The 19416-nt window shown below is 39.2% G+C and overlaps 1 protein-coding gene across 1 annotated transcript; it reads right to left on the bottom strand.

Moving 5' to 3' along the window:
• Nucleotides 1-126: 126 nt before the first annotated feature.
• On the bottom strand, nt 127-17811 carry LOC105935639 (lactase-phlorizin hydrolase-like). Its single transcript, XM_036138652.1, has 6 exons — nt 17732-17811; nt 2255-2776; nt 2014-2084; nt 754-831; nt 569-662; nt 127-137 (listed from the first exon to the last, which is right to left on the bottom strand). The coding sequence occupies exons 1-6, from the start codon at nt 17805-17807 to the stop codon at nt 127-129; spliced, it is 852 nt and encodes a 283-aa protein (XP_035994545.1). The 5' UTR covers nt 17808-17811.
• Nucleotides 17812-19416: the final 1605 nt, after the last annotated feature.

Here is a 19416-nt window from a genome sequence, read left to right as displayed (position 1 = left end):
TGTTTTGTTAATAGTTAGTTGAAAACAATCTACTTTTCTTTTACCAATTGACATTAAGGTAATGCAAACACCAATTCATAATTTTAAATATTGTGACTTATCATTTTAAATAATATGATTTACAAGCTACACATAACCTGATATGAAGGTCGTGATAAACAGATTACACTTTGGTAGGGATTTTCTACTGATACTGACCACCCAGTTTGGTAGCATATGTAAACTGCCTTGCCAAACGGGATATAAGCATTTGGCAAATAAGAAGCTGAAATCAAACCCACAACTTTACAGTTGCACAGTACCAACTATTCTCAGTAAGCCACAACTACCCATAAATGATCAAATATATATTAAAGACTAGAACTCATTTCTTGAATAAAACCATTTTTTAAATTAACAACAGATTACCAATTCAAAATGATGACAGATGTTCTTCATGTTATACTATCTCATTTACATGTGATTTACAGATTTATAAAGTAACAGTGCTCACTGCTTCATATATCTATTATACTGACAATAGTACTATTATAAAGTATGGCTACTTGATAGCTATAACAACACTCACCCTTAAATAAATCCCCAAGAGACTCTAGATCGTTGTGGGAACAATCACGAACTGCCAGCTTGTATATCATGATAGGCAGGTTTCCACTGGAAATCTACAGCACAGTATATGTATGAGACTGTAGTTTAGGTTGATCTGCATTTAAGACAACTGGAGAGGAAAAAAACTCATAACATGTAGTTTACCTGTAATTCCTTCAGCTCCAGTGCAAAGTTTGCAGACGAGGCGCAGCTGTAATCAATGACCACCGACAAGAAATCGACCTGTGAGGAATAGGAGAAGATTGGATAAAATGTATTTACAGAGAAATAAATGCTAAGTATAGCATCAATTATTAGTGTGGGAACTAAGGAGCTGATAGGGCTGCAGCCAGCTTTCTGGTAGCCGAGGGCAAAAGCATCTTAACTGAGCTGTTGCAAAGCTGAGTTCACTTTTTTTCTCCTGGTAACTAAAATTTAATTGCATTGCTGGCATAGAGGAGGGCATAAATAAAGAAGTAAATAAATAAACAACACAAAACCAAACCAACAATTTGCTCGTTCCTCCATGTAGCACAGTCAGCTGGTACAGAAGGTTAGAAAAGCCTCTGTTTAAAATTCCTGTTGGGTCGTTTGTCGTGCAAATTTTCCTGGCAGACTTCAAAACCTTAAGCATGTAGTTTTCCTGCACATCCCACTCTTATGCTAACAATTTAAAGCCAACATCTATAATCCTCCACCTGTGATTACAAATAAAGTATGTATGTGCCGATTAGGTTTTCAGGTAAAAACAAAAGCCAACAGTACATTTCCTTATAGAGTCCCTGTTTATTATATTATTTGCTATCACTATGCGCATATTTGGCTGGTACTGAGACATCTTCCACTAACACTACAGGTAAGAGCAAAATTATGTTACTCCTCTGTTTCTGTGGACGAATAAATTAATATCATATTCTGAGTTCTTTCTCAAAATAAGTGTCTAACATTATCTCCTGTATATGTGGAAATGCCTAGCTGCACAAATTATTTGAATCATTTCTATAAAGGGTGTTAAACATAATAGATATACTAATGTCTGACACTGAAAAAGTTGACAAATAAATTTGGATAACTAAAATAAATCAGGTGTGTTTTTTTGTTTGTTTTTTTACGAAAGAATGGCAAGTAAAGTCAATCAGAGCGAGTGATTTCATATGTAATCTTATCTAATATTGTAAAATGTTTTTCATTTAGAGCCATGTTCACACTTTTCATGTAAATGTGGCTTCTTTTGCTTGTTTAGTATTAGTTTTGCTGACTAAGAAAAGCATGTCTCCTTTTACATGGACGAAACAAATCCTTCATAGATTATCCTTGTTGAAAGTGAGAAATCGAATTATTGTTGTTTCCAGAGTTTTATTTTATTTTTTTAATTTATATAACAGCACATGAAGTCAAATAATAAACATTGAAGACACAACTTACAGTTGTTGAACCTTTAAGTTGGGAAAGTGTAGCTTCATCTCTTCCTGTAAGCCCAACTGACAGTCGTCTCCCTACAAAAACCCAAAAGCAATGAAGTAATACTATCAAACAAACTTTGGCTTTAGTCAGTTTTTCCTTTCAGACGCTTGGGTAACTTTTTACAAAGATTCATTGTAATAGGCATGTATTAGGTCAACACAGCTGTGTAGTTTATCCTGTTTTAGTAAAAAAAATAACTCACCATGGCCAGGAAAGTTCTGATGGTAAAACTGGTGGATCTTCTTGTTGAGCTGGAGGATATTTTGCAGAAGACTGTGATGATCTGCACCCTGCGCCTCATGCAAAACCCCATCCAGGTCACTAAATGTCACCCATGAGTGTGCCAGCGGGCCAAACTCCGTCAAGGCAAACTCGGCATACTGCTGAAACATCTCTAGCAGCCACTGACTCTCCCAGCCGCCATATCTGGACTTCAGAGAGTCTGGAACGCCTGATCCGTGAAGGATGACGAGAGGCTGCAGTCCCACCTCCAGCAGCTGCTTCAGGAGGGTCTGGTAACAACTAACTACACCGGGTCCAGGGTTGCTGGGGAGACCTGTGGGAAGGAGCTTGGCCCATGACAGTGGGACTTTGAAATGGGTGACCCCTTTGCTCTGGAGGTATTCAAAATAATGTTTGGAGCCAGCCGGTATGGGATGACTGCAGTCAAAGGCAGCGTGCTCTTCACTGCTGGAGACTCTCGGCTCCTGATGTGTCAGGGGCCCTGCAAGAAGCATAAAGTCATCCTGTCTTTCCACATGCCTACCTTGACTTCCATAGATGCACAGAAGATACAAACACCCAAGCCACAACAGCTTCTCCATTGTGGGCAGAAAAGGATGCACTGAGGATTTCCGCCGGTTGTAAAGCTATTTAAAGCAGATAATCCCCTCCTTTTTTGCATCTTTGGAACCATCAGGATGGCCATGTAATCCAAGTTATCTCAGATTAGCGTTTTATTGCACACGTGTGATATCCCCAGAAACACTCTGAACTCACACGTGTAAAACTTCTCCACTGGTCATGTAACTATGGTTGAAGGTCTTCTCAGGTTAACGCAATAAGTAATTGTTTAAAGGAAAATTCTGGAAGCATTGCAACACATACCCAGGAAATGATTAGAGATGTGAAACCATCAGTGTGGAAGCAAGACTTCCACACTGATTGCGCTCATTCACAATTTATGGATTACATTTCCTTAGGATCAACTTCAAGTGCAACTTTTTTCTTTTTTTTTTCTTGCTCAGCTCTTAAAAGTATGCATAATGTAACCTTAGATGAGTACCTGTAAATAATGTATTTATTTGCCAAATCTAGCCCGAAATAAACAATGTGTGTACAAAAAGTACTGTTAGGTTATAGAGCTTGTTGAGGAGCAATAACCTATAGCAAATTAAATATGTTAAAGTATAGTTTCTGTCTCAACAGTCATTTTATTATTAACAGAAGTGTATAATAAAGACGTAAAGGGTAGAAAACCCGGAAGAACCACAGCTGGATACGGTTAATTCATTACCTCTTCCAGATTATCTTATGAGCTTCTTAAATAACTCTGGAGCTGTGTTCCAGCCAATGTCTTATAAAACACTGCTTGCATTGATTGAGTTTTTTATGCATTTCAATGCCTTTTTTACTGCACTACTTTTACGCTTATTTCTAGCCTTTACGGGGCTGTTACATCACTTTCATTTTATTGTAACCTTGCAGTTGTGTCAAAGGATCATTGTCCTTTTGAACCAGGCAACATTGGCAACAACACAAACATCAGCCACCTCCACTGTGCATCATAGCTTACATAATTTAGTGTGAATTTACCGCCAGGCAGCAGCGCCACTGGAACTCTGTAAGGATAAGGTGGTGTAGACGGTGGATGGTTGGCTAGAATTTGTTTAAAATGTCTCAAGAATTGGTCTTCTTTGCAAACAGACCCTAACTTGTTCAATCTTGTTCTGATTTTACTATTATTAACATTTACAATACCAACTAATTCCTGCATTGTGTTTTGTGACGCTGTCATGTTATAAGATGTTTTTTTCCTCGAGCGACTCATAGTCTGATTTAAGCATACAAGAACATCTTAGTGAAAGGGTTGGAAACCAGTGTTGCCAGATGTTGTGAGAGAAACAAGCGACTAGCTCTATGAAGACATGCCCAAGAGAAGCACAACAAGCCACCCAACACACAGATAGATAGTAGAAAATTATTCTATGCTAATTTTATGGAATGCTTTAGATCCTATCCTGTCGGTTTGATAGTAGCTTGCTTTGTTGCTGATTACTAGCTCATTGAGACCTGCTTATATTTGTAAAGACATTGAATTAAATTCAAGTAAATTTTATCTATATTGCACCAATTCACAACACATGTCATCTCAATGTCAAATTCAATCAAATCATCCAAACAGATTGGTCAAAAAGTTTCCTCACTAAGGAAACCCAGCATATTGCATCAAGTCTCTCCAAGCAGCATTCACTCCTCCCGATAGAGCGTAGAGCAACAGTGGACGGTCGTCTGCATAGTTGATGGCTTTGCAGCAATCCCTCATAGTGAGCATGTATGAAGTGACAGTGGAGAGGAAAACTCCCCTTTAACAGGGAGGACAACCTCCAGCAGAACCAGAACCAGAACCAGGCTCAGTGTGAACGCTCATCTGCCTCGACCCACTGAGGCTTAGAGAAGACAGAGCGGAGACACAACAAGAGAGACAAAGCACAGAAGCACACATTGATCTAGTAATCTTTTTTATTTTATGGGGTAATGGCAGAAGATCTGCCTCCCTTGGATGATGTCACAGCTAACAGAACACCAGACCAGGTGTACCTTCTATGAAGAGAAAAAAGACAGAGAACAAAAAGTTAAAAGTTGAAATAACAACAAACAATGCAAATTAGAGAACAGTAGGAGAACTCAGGAGAGTTGGCAAAATAGGTCCTGATGTCCTCCAGTAGCCTAAGCCTATTGCAGCATAATTATAGAGGTAGCTCAGGGTAACATGAGCCACACTAACTATAAGCTTTGTCAAAAAGGAAAGTTTTAAGATTAGTCTTAAAAGTAGACAGGGTGTCTGCCTCATGGACCAAAACTGGGAGTTGGTTCCACAGGAGAGGAGCCTGATAGCTAAAGGATCTGCCTCCCATTCTACTTTTAGAGACTCTAGGAACCACCAGCAGACCTGCAGTCTGAGAGCGAAGTGCTCTGTTAGGAACATACGGGGTAATCAGAGCTCTGATATATGATAGAGCTTGATTATTAAGGGCTTTATCCGTTAGAAGAAGAATTTTAAATTCTATTCTTGATCTAACCGGAAGCCAATGAAGGGAAGCTAAAATTGGAGAAATATGATCCCTCTTGTTGATTTGCATCAGAACTCTTGCTGCAGCATTTTGGATCAGCTGAAGACTTTGATCTGCATTTTGTGGACTTCCTGATAGTAAAGAATTACAATAGTCCAGGCTTGAAGTAACAAATGCATGGACTAGTTTTTCAGCTTCACTTCTGGTCACATCAGTTTTCTCATTTCATTCTTGGTAATTAGGTGTTGGGCGCAGTTTCCCAGTCCTAGTTTTGTTAATGTAAGGAATTTTAACATGAGAATGAGGCCAACCTTTACTTAATTTATTATGCAGCTTATCTCTTGCAAAGAAAAACATGAGCACATGTCACATGTTTTCAACACTTGTTAGAAAGTGCGTTTGTTTTTTTTCTCTCAGAGTTATATGTCAGAACCAGTTACTCTTTTCTTACTCTAGAAACAATGTAATTTCGATATGGTTTTTACATAAGTTTTATTGTGCTGCTTATCTATAATCAGAATGGCAAGGTCAAATGTTAGTCGTGCTGTTTTGTAACCATGTTTGGGTGAAGATTTGTTGGTTTCCAGCTGTGTGTGTTTATTAGCTGTATAGTAATAAAGGAAGCATTTTATAAGATAATAGTTTTCATAACCATTTACCACGGACCCAAAGTTCATGCTAACTAAGATAAAAGTGACACAGGCCAAGGGCGACTTTGATTTGTCCTGGAAAAAAAATACCTAAAGTATAAAAAAATAAATACAATCTTATTCTCATATCTTAAAACAAGATATGAGAAATCTGAAATTACCATAGTGTTTTCCCCTGTTTTATATTCTATCTTATTTTATTTGCATATTTTTTGATTTGGAATTGTGTGCTGCTGCTAGGTCTCTTGAAAAAGAGATTCTTAATCTCAATTAGATCTACCTGGATAAATAAAGTTACATCATATTTTAAGTTTTTTTTTCAAATCAGGCTAAATTTATATATATATATATATATATATATATATATATATATATATATATATATATATATATATATATATATATTAGGGCTGGGAAAGTTAACGCGTTAATTTCGCGTTAATTCATTAGACTATTAACGGCGATATTTATTTTATCGCGCATTAACCCATGTTGCTCACATGCTTTCAGTCAGTGTCAGTCAGCGCTGACTGCAGCGCGCTGTGTCATGGCAGCACTCTGGTGCTCCCCCTCCCCTCTCGTACATGGCTCAGCGGCACCAGCCAATCAGGACGCAGGCTCAGTCTGGCCCGCCCACTCAGCTCTCACACAAACTCAACACACAAACAGCTGAGAGAGACCGCAGCAGCGGAAAAACACGAACAGGGGAAGTAGCACCGTTTGGCTTTATTTTAATACCGTAAATGAAATCAAGCTGTATGTTTTGTAAAAAGCCGGTTAATTTCAGTGGAAACACAACAAATTTATCTAAGCACGTGAAAAACATGAGCAAGAAAACGTCGAGCCACAGAAATGGAGAGAGGAGACGAAACTTCTGTCATTGCCCGACAGACCCACAGAATGACGTCACTGACTGAGGCGTTTCAGTCCTCCATGGAACATCCAGGTAGATCAGTGGTCATCTTCAGCAGCAGTTCATGTTAACTTTCAAAGTAGATATTATCTATCATATGTTACTGGAGCCCACACAGAAAATGTAATTAAGACCTTGAAAGAACCCAGTACATATATTAAAAAGTGTTATTTAAGATAAGATAACATTAGCTAATTCTTTTTTTATCCCACGACGGGGAAATTTATAGGATTAAAGCAACAGGCAGGTGCACACAACACAGACAAAATTACGGATTATTAAGGATTGAAATATATAAGAGGTGGGATAGCGAAAAAACACTGAACAGAACATTATTGTTATTATTGTTATTATTATTATTATTATTATTATTATTATTATTTAATTGTAATAATAAAATAAAAACCACAAAACCCAAAAGGTCAACAGTTTCATGATACATCAAGCTTAGGGACTGGCTAATATACAGCAGGTCAAAAAAGGCCATATTTTGGCTGCAGTGCTGCTGTTCTCTTATGAAGAAAAGATCAACTAGTGCACTAAATTCAATAGATGGGTTGAAAATATCCAGTATAAAATAACATAAGTGCTACAAATGTTACAACACTTTTGTTCATATGGCAGCAGAACATTAAAAAACAGTGCTCTTTACACTACTTTTGAATTCATTCTTGGAGTTTGTGCATACAATGCGATTAATCATGATTAATCGGGCGAATTATGCGATTAATCGCGATTAAAGATTTTAATCGTTGCCCAGCCCATATATATATATATATATATATATATATATATATATATATATATATATATATATATATATATATATATATATATATATATATACTGAATGGAGAGAGCAGAGCAACTGACAGGAGGATGAAAGAGAACAAAAACTGCAGTCACAAATTGTCAAAACCCTTTTTGACTACATCTGAATTACTTGACCAGATATTTGTCAATTCTGAGTCAGATGGCAGATGACATGCGGTTATTCATGTTACAAATTGTAAAAAGAAAAAAGGATTACCATTAATATCATTAACGACATTTGGTCAGACCATTTCAGCCAGGGTTCTTACCTAATATTCAATGTTCTGTACACGCCATACTGTACGTTAGACTGAATACTGTACATTTTACATTACAATTACCTGAATCTCTACTGCTTGAGAAATCTCTGGGTTTTGTTCCCCCAAAAAAACGGAAAGGAAATTTCTGCCGTTGATTTGAAGCAAAAGACCTTGTCATGTTTTATCATGAATACGGTGCATAATTTGTTTGATCATGGTGTGCAGAGGTCCAAAATCTTTGTCTTCTGCTTTGCTTTAGTGATGCAAAATTTCTTTGTATTCACTATTTGTTTATGTATTTGTTGGAGGTATTCCAGCACACTTCACTCTGATGTTGTTTAATGTCAGTTTTCAAGGCCAATTTTTGGATATTTCATGCAGAAAAAGTCTCGGCATTTTCCACCAAGACTGCAGCAGACTGGCCAGCGGTTTTTGCTGTCTTTGTGAGGACCCATATTGTTACTGTAGGCTGTAGGTTTCAGATCTCTTTCATGGAGAGCGATCCGTTTTGCACTTACAAAACTTCTCCCCAACACACTTGCATGTTCACTGCAGCAACACATAGGTGGACAGAAACAGCTAAAAGAAATTTTCACAAATCCTTTTTCCTTTGTAGAACACCTAAATGTTTTCTTTTGAAATAGACACATACTTTCCTTTCACACTTTGATGGAGGCTTCAGGATCAAGCAGCTTGAACCCGACTTTTATTGATGCTCTTATTTGTCATCAATGTCCTGATGGAAATAATTTTCTCTCTCTGATTGAATCTGACAATTTATCCCATTGGATGTATTTGACGATGAGACTGTAAAGTCATTAAATCTATATTCTCGTGGTAAATAGAATTTATTTTTCATACTGATTTTAATCCAGTAAATACAGACAAAAAGGCCAAACATATTAGTGAAAGCATTTTGTTTCACTTCTCAGCTTTCCCTTAGACAATCATACAGACAAGTAGCCAAAATAAAAGTCATTTAATATTCATACAATCGTGTTGTGTGCAAAAACACAGCTTCTAAAAACTGTAGGATTTTATTAAAATTAGTATTAATCGTCCTGGCAATAAAGAAGAACTAGTGATATATCTTTAGATATTTGCTTGTATTGCAGTCTTGAAGGAGTCTTTTTACTCCACTCTATCTTTATTAGCGGTTTAGCAGCAGAGTGTGCCATGTGTAAGATAACCGTTTTCATAACTCAATCACAAGACATGAAGGTCATAATGAAGATAAAGTAATGCGTGCAGGTGGAGATTGTGCTTTTTCTTTCTTGTATAAGAAGGAAGACCATAAATTGTCGCTTAATTAAATTTGTTCAGAGAGATAAAGATAAAATCAGATAATGTCCACATCTTCTGCTCCACCCAGCTGCTGAATGAAGGTCACAAAAGTAAAAACAAGACTTGAAAAAATGAAAAATCAAAGTGTGGGTTCATGCTGCAGCATTTCTTCTTTGAGCTGCCATCCCATCGTTGTGGAAGGCTTTCTCACAGACCCTGACGGTACAGTCGGTCACAAGCATTTTGTCTCTTATGTATCGTTGCATGATGTAAGCCTAGGTCCTAGTATTGGGCTAGGAAAATGCAATGTCTCAATCTTTATGGTAAATCCAATAAAATATGCAGTCATTTTGCTCAGATTAAACACATCAGGTGAACTTACCACCTGCAGGTGGTGGGGTTCAGGTCCATAGTAACCTAGATTAGAAATCTGAGAAGGACGCCTTGGGTTTCCCTTTCCATGACCACTATGGCAAATGAGCAGCGTTCCCCCAAAAAGAGCAGCAGGGAGGCCTGGTGAGTAGAAGGTCTGGGGATCTCAGCTCAGACTATTGCCTCTGAGTTTCTGTGTTGCGATAAATAGAAGCATGCAGGGATACTGATAGATATAAAACCACTGTTAGTGCTGATCCTGAAGTACATTACTTTTAAAGCTGAGGACCAACACTCTCCTTTGAAAAAAGGATAATTTTTATTATTTCCCAGTGGCTGTTAAACAGAGAAAAGTATTATTAAACCAGCTTGTTATACTCCCTTGTTTTATTTTGGATGCTTACATTGTTTATTTAAACTAATTTATGCTGCAAAAAAAAAATAAAGATAAAAGGGTGTTATTTATTAGCATTCCAGGCACTGTTAGTCATTTCTGTAGCCTTTTTGCTGGGTAACAGCCTGTGGTACTGCTTTTGGTAAATCTTCAGGTTAGAAGGCATCAACATTAATCTTTAGTTCAAACTATGAATTTCCAAAGGGCACCAAGCTGAGGCTTTGCATAGGTCGGCCAGGAACATTTACTTTGGTCTAGTGGTGGGAGTTCTGGATTTCACTGATGGCCTAATTCACAGTCTGTGTCTTTTTCTGCATGGCATGATGTGCTTTAACACGTATGGGTCACAGTCTTCAGGGCAGCCAAAAAATAGTACACCTTTAAAAGAATTTTGCTTTCAATACATCAGTAATATTTCAAAGGATTTAAGATCTCACAATGTTGTAAATAGTCAAAGTGAAGGAAAATCGGTCCCATACAGAAGGGTGGCAGCAATTCATTTAGTCTAGGTTATGAGTCTTTATTGTCATCATGAAACCATTACAAATTTTAGCAGATTCCCGCAGAGATTCCAGATATAATACACAGCTAAAATTTAAAATGCCAGTAAAAAATATAAAGCACCCTTTAGAAGAAAATATATGCATAGAAGCATTATATGTGATATGTAAATAAAGTAAAGCTAGCACGACTACCAGTTATGAAATGAGCTGATGGTCTGATTGTAGGATTGAGAGATAATCAAGCTCAGATATGGATATACCTTTGAACTGAAAGGTGTTGAACACTCCTTTTAACTTACGCTGTTTGTGATTCCAAACTGAAACCATGACAATTCAAAACTATTCCCACATTTAATGTGTCATCCATCCTGCTCGGTTCTGTCATTGTTTAGTTGTAGTCTGGCTTTTTTTCCCCTGTTATTTTTCAGTTTCTCCTCCTCTTACTCAGCTCACCCTTCACTCCTCAGCAATCAGTCATACCTGTTAGGCACTAATTAGTCTGAATTCACTCCACCTGCCAGCCACCCTACATAAGGCTCCCTCAGTCTTCTCTTCCCCACCGGCTCCTCTTCAGTCTCTATCAACACAACGCCTGTCTTGTCCTGTTCTCATCATACTCCACTCACTCCACGTCTGTCAGCCTGGTTTGTTCCATTTTGTTGCTGGATTTCCTGCCTCCTCTGTGCCTCAACTAAGGCCTCTGCTAGCTGCTGGATTTCTTGCCACCTCTGTGCTTCAAGTAAGGCCTCTGCTAGCTGCTGGATTTCTTGCCACCTCTGTGCTGCAAGTAAGGCCTCTGCTAGCTGCTGGATTTCTTGCCACCTCTGGGCTTCAAGTAAGGCCTCTGCTAGCTGCTGGATTTCTTGCCACCTCTGTGCTTCAAGTAAGGCCTCTGCTAGCTGCAGGATTTCTTGCCACCTCTGTGCTTCAAGTAAGGCCTCTGCTAGCTGCTGGATTTCTTGCCACCTCGGTGCTTCAAGTAAGGCCTCTGCTAGCTGCTGGGTTTCTTGCCACCTCTGTGCTTCAAGTAAGGCCTCTGCTAGCTGCTGGATCTCTTGCCACCTCTGTGCTTCAAGTAAGGCCTCTGCTAGCTGCTGGATTTAATTCAATTTCAATTCAATTTTATTTATATAGCGCCAATTCATGAAACATGTCATCTCAAGGCACTTTACAAAGTCAAATTCAATTTACTACAGCCCCCGGATCTCAAGAACTGCCCCTGCTGCTCTGTTGCTGGACTGTCTGTTACCCTGTGCTCCAGCAGTCCTACACCCCAAGAACTGTCTCGCTCTGCACCTTTGCTCTGACAGCAGCCCAGCATCTCCAATAACTCTCTCCAGTTTCTTCCATTCAGCCTGCTCCTGCATCCATCATCTCCAGTCTGGTTTCTAACTCTGGTCATCATCATCCTACTCATTACCTTTAATAAACTGCAACAGAATAAGCTCTGTGTGTGCATGCTCTTTCCAGATTCACTTAGACAAATCATGACAGGTTCAACTAAAAAACAAAGGAATATACTAAAATAAGTATATACAAAGAGTGAAAAGTAACCTGGTTGCAAAAAATGTGCAACCGTTTAAATGGTCAGCTAAACTTTTACTTAATTTTAACTGTAATTCCTACAAATTTAACCACGATCAACCAGAAATAAAGTTCACAGGTCTTGGTAGGATTTGGCTGAAAGGTTGCTTGTGTCCTTTAGCTGAAGCCAAGGTTAATATAAACTGTCTAAACAATCTCATTATAGTCAAGACAATGGTGCAAAAAAATAAATAAATCCCACCACATTTTATTTAGCATTTACCAAGAAACGGAAAAAATGGTCTTCAATGAGGAGAAAGAAATCTGACATCAAGAGAATTGCAATAAAAAAAAACGCGTGTTGATCCAAATTGGATGAAATGAGTTAATGGAAACAGGTGAGACAGGCTGGCAGAAGGTCGACAGCAAAGCTGGACGAGCTGCAGGACTTCCCAACCAGTGCTGGTTGGGTTCTACAGGTGGAAACCATTTTACTGAGATCTTCATGCAGTGATTGGAAAGAACCCAGAGTAAAACTCGCTGGTGGCAGCATCAAGCTACCAGGTCACGTTTCTGGATTTCCTTCAGGTGGATCTACACTCAGGTCATCTCTGCCCCTAAAATCCTTTGGCGTTTGATGTAACAATGAAGATAAACTTCGTCTTATAGCTTCATGCTGTGTCAGAAGAGTCGTCCAAATCAACAAAAGACTGACGTCCAGAGAAGAAAATTAACATTTAGGACGGGCCTGATTGGAGTTCAGAGATAAATCTGACAGCAAACCTCTGAGCTCACCTCAGGACGGATTTGGACAACAGGTCATTACAGTGAGATGTATTAGGGGGAAAAAACATAAAGAGACAGTGGACAAATATTCCCAAGTCATGATGTGACAAACATACTGTCAGTGATTCAAGAGATGCGTTAACAAATTATTAGCATGATGAAAACACATGTAGGTTTGTCACTTCTTTGTGTTTTCTGCCAACAGTTTTGGGTTCTTCTCCCTTTAAGCAGTGCAGAATGATTGTCACATAAAAGCTGTATAAGAGTTTGAAATGTTCATTTTTACAAGACAACAAAGAGGCGTTAATGACGTGGCTGAGTACGCTGTTTCGATTCTTTGTCAGTTGATAATTTATTTTATCTTCACTTTTATTAAAAATTGCTGTCCAGGCCGCATCATAAATCCACTTTCTGCCGTGTGTCGTATCAGTAAATAGTTTTATTGTACCCGCTGAGTCACGTCTGTTAAATGAGTTGTCATTGAAAGCTCTGCTGCACTGTCATTATACCAAAGTGAATAAAAAAACGGGGACAACATCACAAGGCAAGTGATTATCTGCCTGAAGATAGTGTTTTTTTTTTACTGCTGTGTGCAGAGGCATTTATGAGACGCTCTAAAACCTGAGTTAATATTAACATTTCATCATATATTTATACGTCAGTTGATAAGTCTGAAGTCTGTTTACGTAAACAGGTAAACGTCCACTATTTCCACCTCATATAAATACTTTTGACCGGTGATTGAGAATAACATAAAAATGTATTTTATAATTTTTTGAAGGATTTATTGTCGGGGTTTAGCCTAAAATAACACAGATCATTTGAATAGGGTGTTTGGTGTGATTTGAGTTTGTTTTCACCAACACCCAGCTTTAGAATAACCAGTCAGTAGCAAATATTGTATTTCTGTTTATTTACTCTTACTTGAGTAGAACGTCTGGGTCCTCTACCCACCACAAGTACCTTGATCCATTTGGAAATCATGTGGAAATACAGTAAACAAATATTGTAGCTGGACGTTCTTTATCCTTTCCTGAGATTATATGTATTGCCTACTGTAAATATTGGTTTTATAAGTTGATGGTAAAAAAATATATTTCTATGTTTCTCTGCCTACATTTGTTATTTTGAGATCCTGATGTTATTTTCACTTTTTTATTTTATATTATAGTTTGACAAGCTAGAATTTGCTCATGCCGTTCTGTCGGATAACATCATTTTCAAACATTAAATCAGATGCTATCAGCCATTAACTACTCAGTACTGAAGTTGCCATTTAACCAAGCACGTTTCTACTCTTACGTGAGTGATTTCTTGCATGATTACTTTTATTTGAGTAAGAAAAATAATTACAGGAGCCCCTGCAACAGCAAATGTGTTTTACTAACATAGTTGGACATACTGATATTAAAAATTGTAAAAATATGCGTGGGGGAAGAAATTGTCTCTGTGGCTGCTGGTTTTAGCAGAGAGTGCTCTGTGGCGCCGAGCTGAAGGTAAAAGTCTTAACAGTTTGTGTGCAGGTTGTGTGGGGTCTGCAGAAATGCCCTTACACTTGACCTGTTCAAGTCCTGGATGGATCGTCTTCTCTGCAGACCTGGTTTTTTGTTGAAAAAAGGAGGGGGGCGGGGCATTTAATATGAATATTAACTAATTAAGTTGCGCAGCCTTCTGCTCTAACTAAATCTCTGAAACTTAGCTTGTTGCTCTCCTGGGGGCTGAAGCAGTGGTGGCTGGTTAGCTGCCAAAGGCCTGCAGAGAGAACGCTGCAGCAGCTTTTGCTCTGAGAAGGGGATCAAACAGGCCTCAGAAGAATTCACCGTACTAAAAACAGTCTGCCAGAATGTCCTGTTTGAGGATGAGTCTGACAAAGATGGCAGGGGGTTTACTGATTCAATTGAATTCTGTTTTATTTATATAGCACCAATTAATGACACGTGTTTATCAGGATCTGTCTTCCTGAACTGACACACCCTTGAACAGCAAAGGCACTAACTTCACAAGTATACCTATAGCTGTATTCAATCTACTTATGCTAAAGATGTATGGAAATACATCTTCTGTGTAACATTGCAAATATGAAAAATGTGTGTGGTGTTTACAGTCTGTCCAGCATAATAATTGATTAATATTATTAGAATATTAATCAATTTGGGACAAACCCACACAGCCAAACAAGGTGCCTCTGTCTCTGAATCGTTTTGTAAAAGGCTCTGCAGTGTCAGCCAATCAGCAGCTCAGGCTTCTGATTGGCTAGGTTTTTAGCAGTCACTTATACAGCAGTAACCTCATTCTTATTGATTATCGTTTTCCGCTGATCAGCTTCATGTGTGCTCTCCTGAGTACTTGCTCTCCAGACCTACAATCCATCAGGGGCAGCATACATTGCTGCAAAAACAGCTTTGCCCCTTTTCAGATTTCTTCTACTTTTACTTTTTTTTGTTTTGCTTCAGATCATCAGTTAAATTTTGATACTGGATAAGGAGAACCTCAGAAAATACAAAAAGCAGTTTGCTTTGCTGCATGTCTTCCCCCTCTCGCTCAGCCTACTCATATTAAAGGTCACTAGTGTCAGAATTATGAGAGAAAACTGCAACTAAAGGCACATACATGAGAAATATGTGAGGGAGGGCAAGCAGTGTTTCAGTGCACTATAATTTTTTTGTATTTCTTGTATTATTATCACTATTATTCACTTGTGTTTGCATCGTATAAAATGTTTTCAACCTGCAACAAACAATCAAATTCAAGAAAACCACCTTCTGCAAAAAGTCCTTTAATGTTCTCCAAACCTTTGTCTGCAGCCATTTTAAACCACATTCTGCTTTGCTGACACTAAAGTGTCCCTTACTCCTTATCAGAGAACATCCAAGTGGGAAGCAGCGCCACCAAAATGTCGGTGCTCCTTGTACCAAACCTCAATGAGGACTCGGTCCAATTTTACTTTCTTTTGGGATTTTAGATCTGCAGACTACAAAACAGCTTCATTAGGAAACTTTTTTGATCCCTGTTCAGTTATCATTCCCACTGAGACAGGAAACGTGACGGAGAACATCAAAGGAGGCCAGTAATAGCTGTTGAAACCTTCAGCCCTCCCCTTTCATGAGGCTGATATGATAATCTGACCCTCAAAGTACATTTTTAACAACAGTACCATAAGACTTTAAAACACTCCTGAAACAACAAGACGGTTGACCAAAGCGTTCTACATAAAAGCAGCAGAGGTACATAATAAAAGAGACGCAACAAGCTGGGCTTTGTAAAAGCTGCTCACACATTAACCGCCGGCGAGTGATACTACGTTTTTAAACGAGCTGGAAAAGCAACGAGACGGCGTGTAAAAGGATATCAGTTCAGAGAGATAAGGAGCTGAGGAGGAAGACACCTGAAACAGAGGCTTAGATCAGAAATAAACTGGCAGCCGGTGGAGCGGGGCCAGAAATATTCTTCTGTTTTGCTCAACCTCATTAAAAACCCAGCTGCAGCTTTTTGTACCTTCTGCCGTCTGGATGACACCAAAGAGTAGCTCATTAGACTAACCAGCCCCGAAGGTTTGATTCTTGTCAAACGCCTCGGTGGATTAAAAACCACCATGTCACCTCTGGATTTACTCTGGCTGTCACGTTTTCAAAGGGGTAACCTCACTGACTTCTTCATTTGTAATTAAAGATTTCCCTCATTGCCCAAAGGGAGAGACAGAAATGCTGCGGGACTTAGTTGTGCCTTTTGTTCCCAGCAGCATGAACTGCGCCTTCGATTCATTAAAATTGAGAAAGTTAAGTGTCATGGTCGCGCTGTTCCAGTCAGATGGTGATGGAGTTTGAATCCTGGCTCGAGTTCTTTGCATGTTTCCCTACTTGCATAAATTCTCTCTGGGAACTCCAAAAACATTATCGATTGGTTATGATAAAAATAAATAACCCATGAGTGAAAAAGAGTGCCTGCGTGGCTTTTTGTCCTCTGTGTCTCCGTGATGGACCGGCGACATGTCCACGGTGTGCCCTGCCAATCGCCTAACGGACAAGCAGGTCTAGACGATGGATGGATGGAAATTAAGTGGCAGCATTACAATTGTGAAGTCTAAGCAGAGCGTGGCATGCTCTTTGTAAGCATGTGACGCTGATAATCTCCTAAAGATGAACAGAAAGACCAAGCTACTGAAATACTGTCCTGTTACTCCACTATTAAGTAAGTCAAAGAATGATTTTGGCAGCAGAAGAGGCAGTGACTGAAAGAGGGCCAGGAGTTTAAGTAAATGTTAACAAATTTATGTGACTGGTTATTGATGTAGGTATGGTGGATTACTGCTTCAGTGAAATTCAGTATGGCAGAGCTGGAGTCTAATGACTTCACGAATATATCTATGATGCTGCATTAACCAGATGTCTAAAAAGAACAAAAATGTCACAAAAAAGGTGTGATCCACAGTATGAGACTTCAATCGCTGAATTACTTATTGATATGTAGTAGCTGTCACTATAGCAAAACATACTTTGAATTGATTCTAAAGGCAGTTTGTACTTGACCAAACAAAAAGCTTTTAATGAAGTTTAGTTCAAACAGTGTTGCAATTTCTTTAAACTGCCTCTAGAGGGCGCGAGTATATTGTTTTTACAGGAGACACCAGCTGTGTGTGACTTTGTTCTTGCTATAGATACAATAATGTTTGACATAAAAAAATGGTACCACATAATTATTTAAAATAAAATATTTTTTCCCAGAATCTTTGCAAATATTCATTGTGTTTACTCTATCCATGCACTTTCTCTATAACCCTGTCACTAACCCTTCCAGCCTTTGGGTTCCTGCCTAAAACCATCACAGCTTAGAGAAGAACACTGAGTAAGAGGATCCACATAAATGAGAGCTGACGGCGCTGACACACACCTCCTCGGCTCCCCCCCGCTGGGCTCCCCACTCCATGGTCTGCAGGTCGACCTGCCTTCCCAACAGGACGCGGCATTAACTCCCGGCAGGAGTCTGTTCTGCGTGGCCTCCACCTCCTTAGTCCTCAGCGGCTGCCATCAACAAGGGCTCTGTTCAGCATCTGAAACTCTAGAGGCCGTCAGGGTGGGGCGTGACTCAGGCTCCGGGGAAGCACATTTGTTCCAGATTGGAGAAAGGTTTTAAGGTCAAACTGAATAACTTGCATAAAAGTTTGATGAGTCGCACATGTAGCGAAGCCTGCGGAGGCAGGAGTTAGACAAGTTTGCGTGAGACGTCACCCAAACAGATGACGTAGCTTATATTAACTTTAATTACTTGTTGAAATATGCAACCCTCGGGCGCATCTACAAACCACAGCTTGAATTGATTCGAAATGCTGAAAAAAACCCAAAAACAAACAAAAGCGGCACTTTGCTTGTGTCTAGACTTTAGCTAAGGTGGACTGAAAGGAGAATGCAGGTTCTACGGGGAATTTGAAGACAGTGGTCTGAACAGGGTTAGCAGTCATTCATTAGGAAAGCTTTCTCACTTTAACCTCCTCTTTCTCTCTGTTACCCTTTCCCACTTATTCCTGGAGGAATTCTCCAGTGATCTTTGGGCAAGAGGCGGGGTTCAGCCTGGACGCCAGTCCATCACAGAGCAGCACAAACACACACAAACTCACACCAAAAGGCAACTCAGAGAGACCAATTAACCTGAGGGAGGAAGCTGGAGTACCCAGAGGGAACCCACACATGCAAGGAGAGAACATACAAACCCCAAGGCTGGAATTTGAACTCTTCAATTTAAACGCTCCATCCTTTCTGCCTTTGAATCAATGAGATGCTCAGTGGATACAGACGTTTGCTGTGAGAACATTTTTACTGTAAATTACCAAGTGAGGTAAGTAACCATAGTCTCCAAAGCACAGAAAGCTGAAACTGTCTCATTTTTCTGTGATATTTTCAAGGGCTCCAAACATTTCTGGAACAACTTCACGCACTTCCCAGGGTGCATGGAGAGGAACAAAGATCTGCAGAAGAGAAGACTCCAGCAATGCCGGAAACACCAGGAAACAACCTTAGTCTTTACAAGTCATCCATCTGTAAAGACCCTGGTGAACGCCACAAGCCAAAACGCTTCGGTCAGCCAATACACCTGCAATATTGTAGACATTAAATGTGTCATATTGTTATTGCTTGTTCAAAAAGAACAATTGGTGATGGCCTAAAAGACCCCTGGCATATCTGGATGAGCTGCAGCCATGTAGGGAACAGAGCAAACACCTGGATGAGACAAAAAAGGATCTTTGTAGCACGAAAACACACCGTCCCCATGATGAAACACAGAGGTGGCAGCATCATGCTGTGGGGATGTTGGTCGTATTATATTCCTTACTTTTTATTTTTAAATCTGATAACAATTACGACAGAGGCGTGCTCTTACCCACACTTTTAAGATGTAATGTAACATCTGGAAATAAACTTACACTCCGGTGGTGTTGCAGAGACCTCTGACTCCATCTTTGGAGCTACTTTGGCTGTTTTTCCAAAATGCCTAAAGAAGCTAAATGTTGTGGTGAATACACAAATAGGGTTTCATCAAGTGTTTTACTATTTAACACATCTTTGTGCATAAATTTACAC

This window comes from Fundulus heteroclitus, chromosome 7 (genome assembly GCF_011125445.2).
Source record: "Fundulus heteroclitus isolate FHET01 chromosome 7, MU-UCD_Fhet_4.1, whole genome shotgun sequence".
NCBI classification, from domain to species: domain Eukaryota; kingdom Metazoa; phylum Chordata; class Actinopteri; order Cyprinodontiformes; family Fundulidae; genus Fundulus; species Fundulus heteroclitus.
The sequence above is the reverse complement of the archived record's forward strand: the minus strand, read 5'-3'. Positions and strand labels throughout refer to the sequence as shown.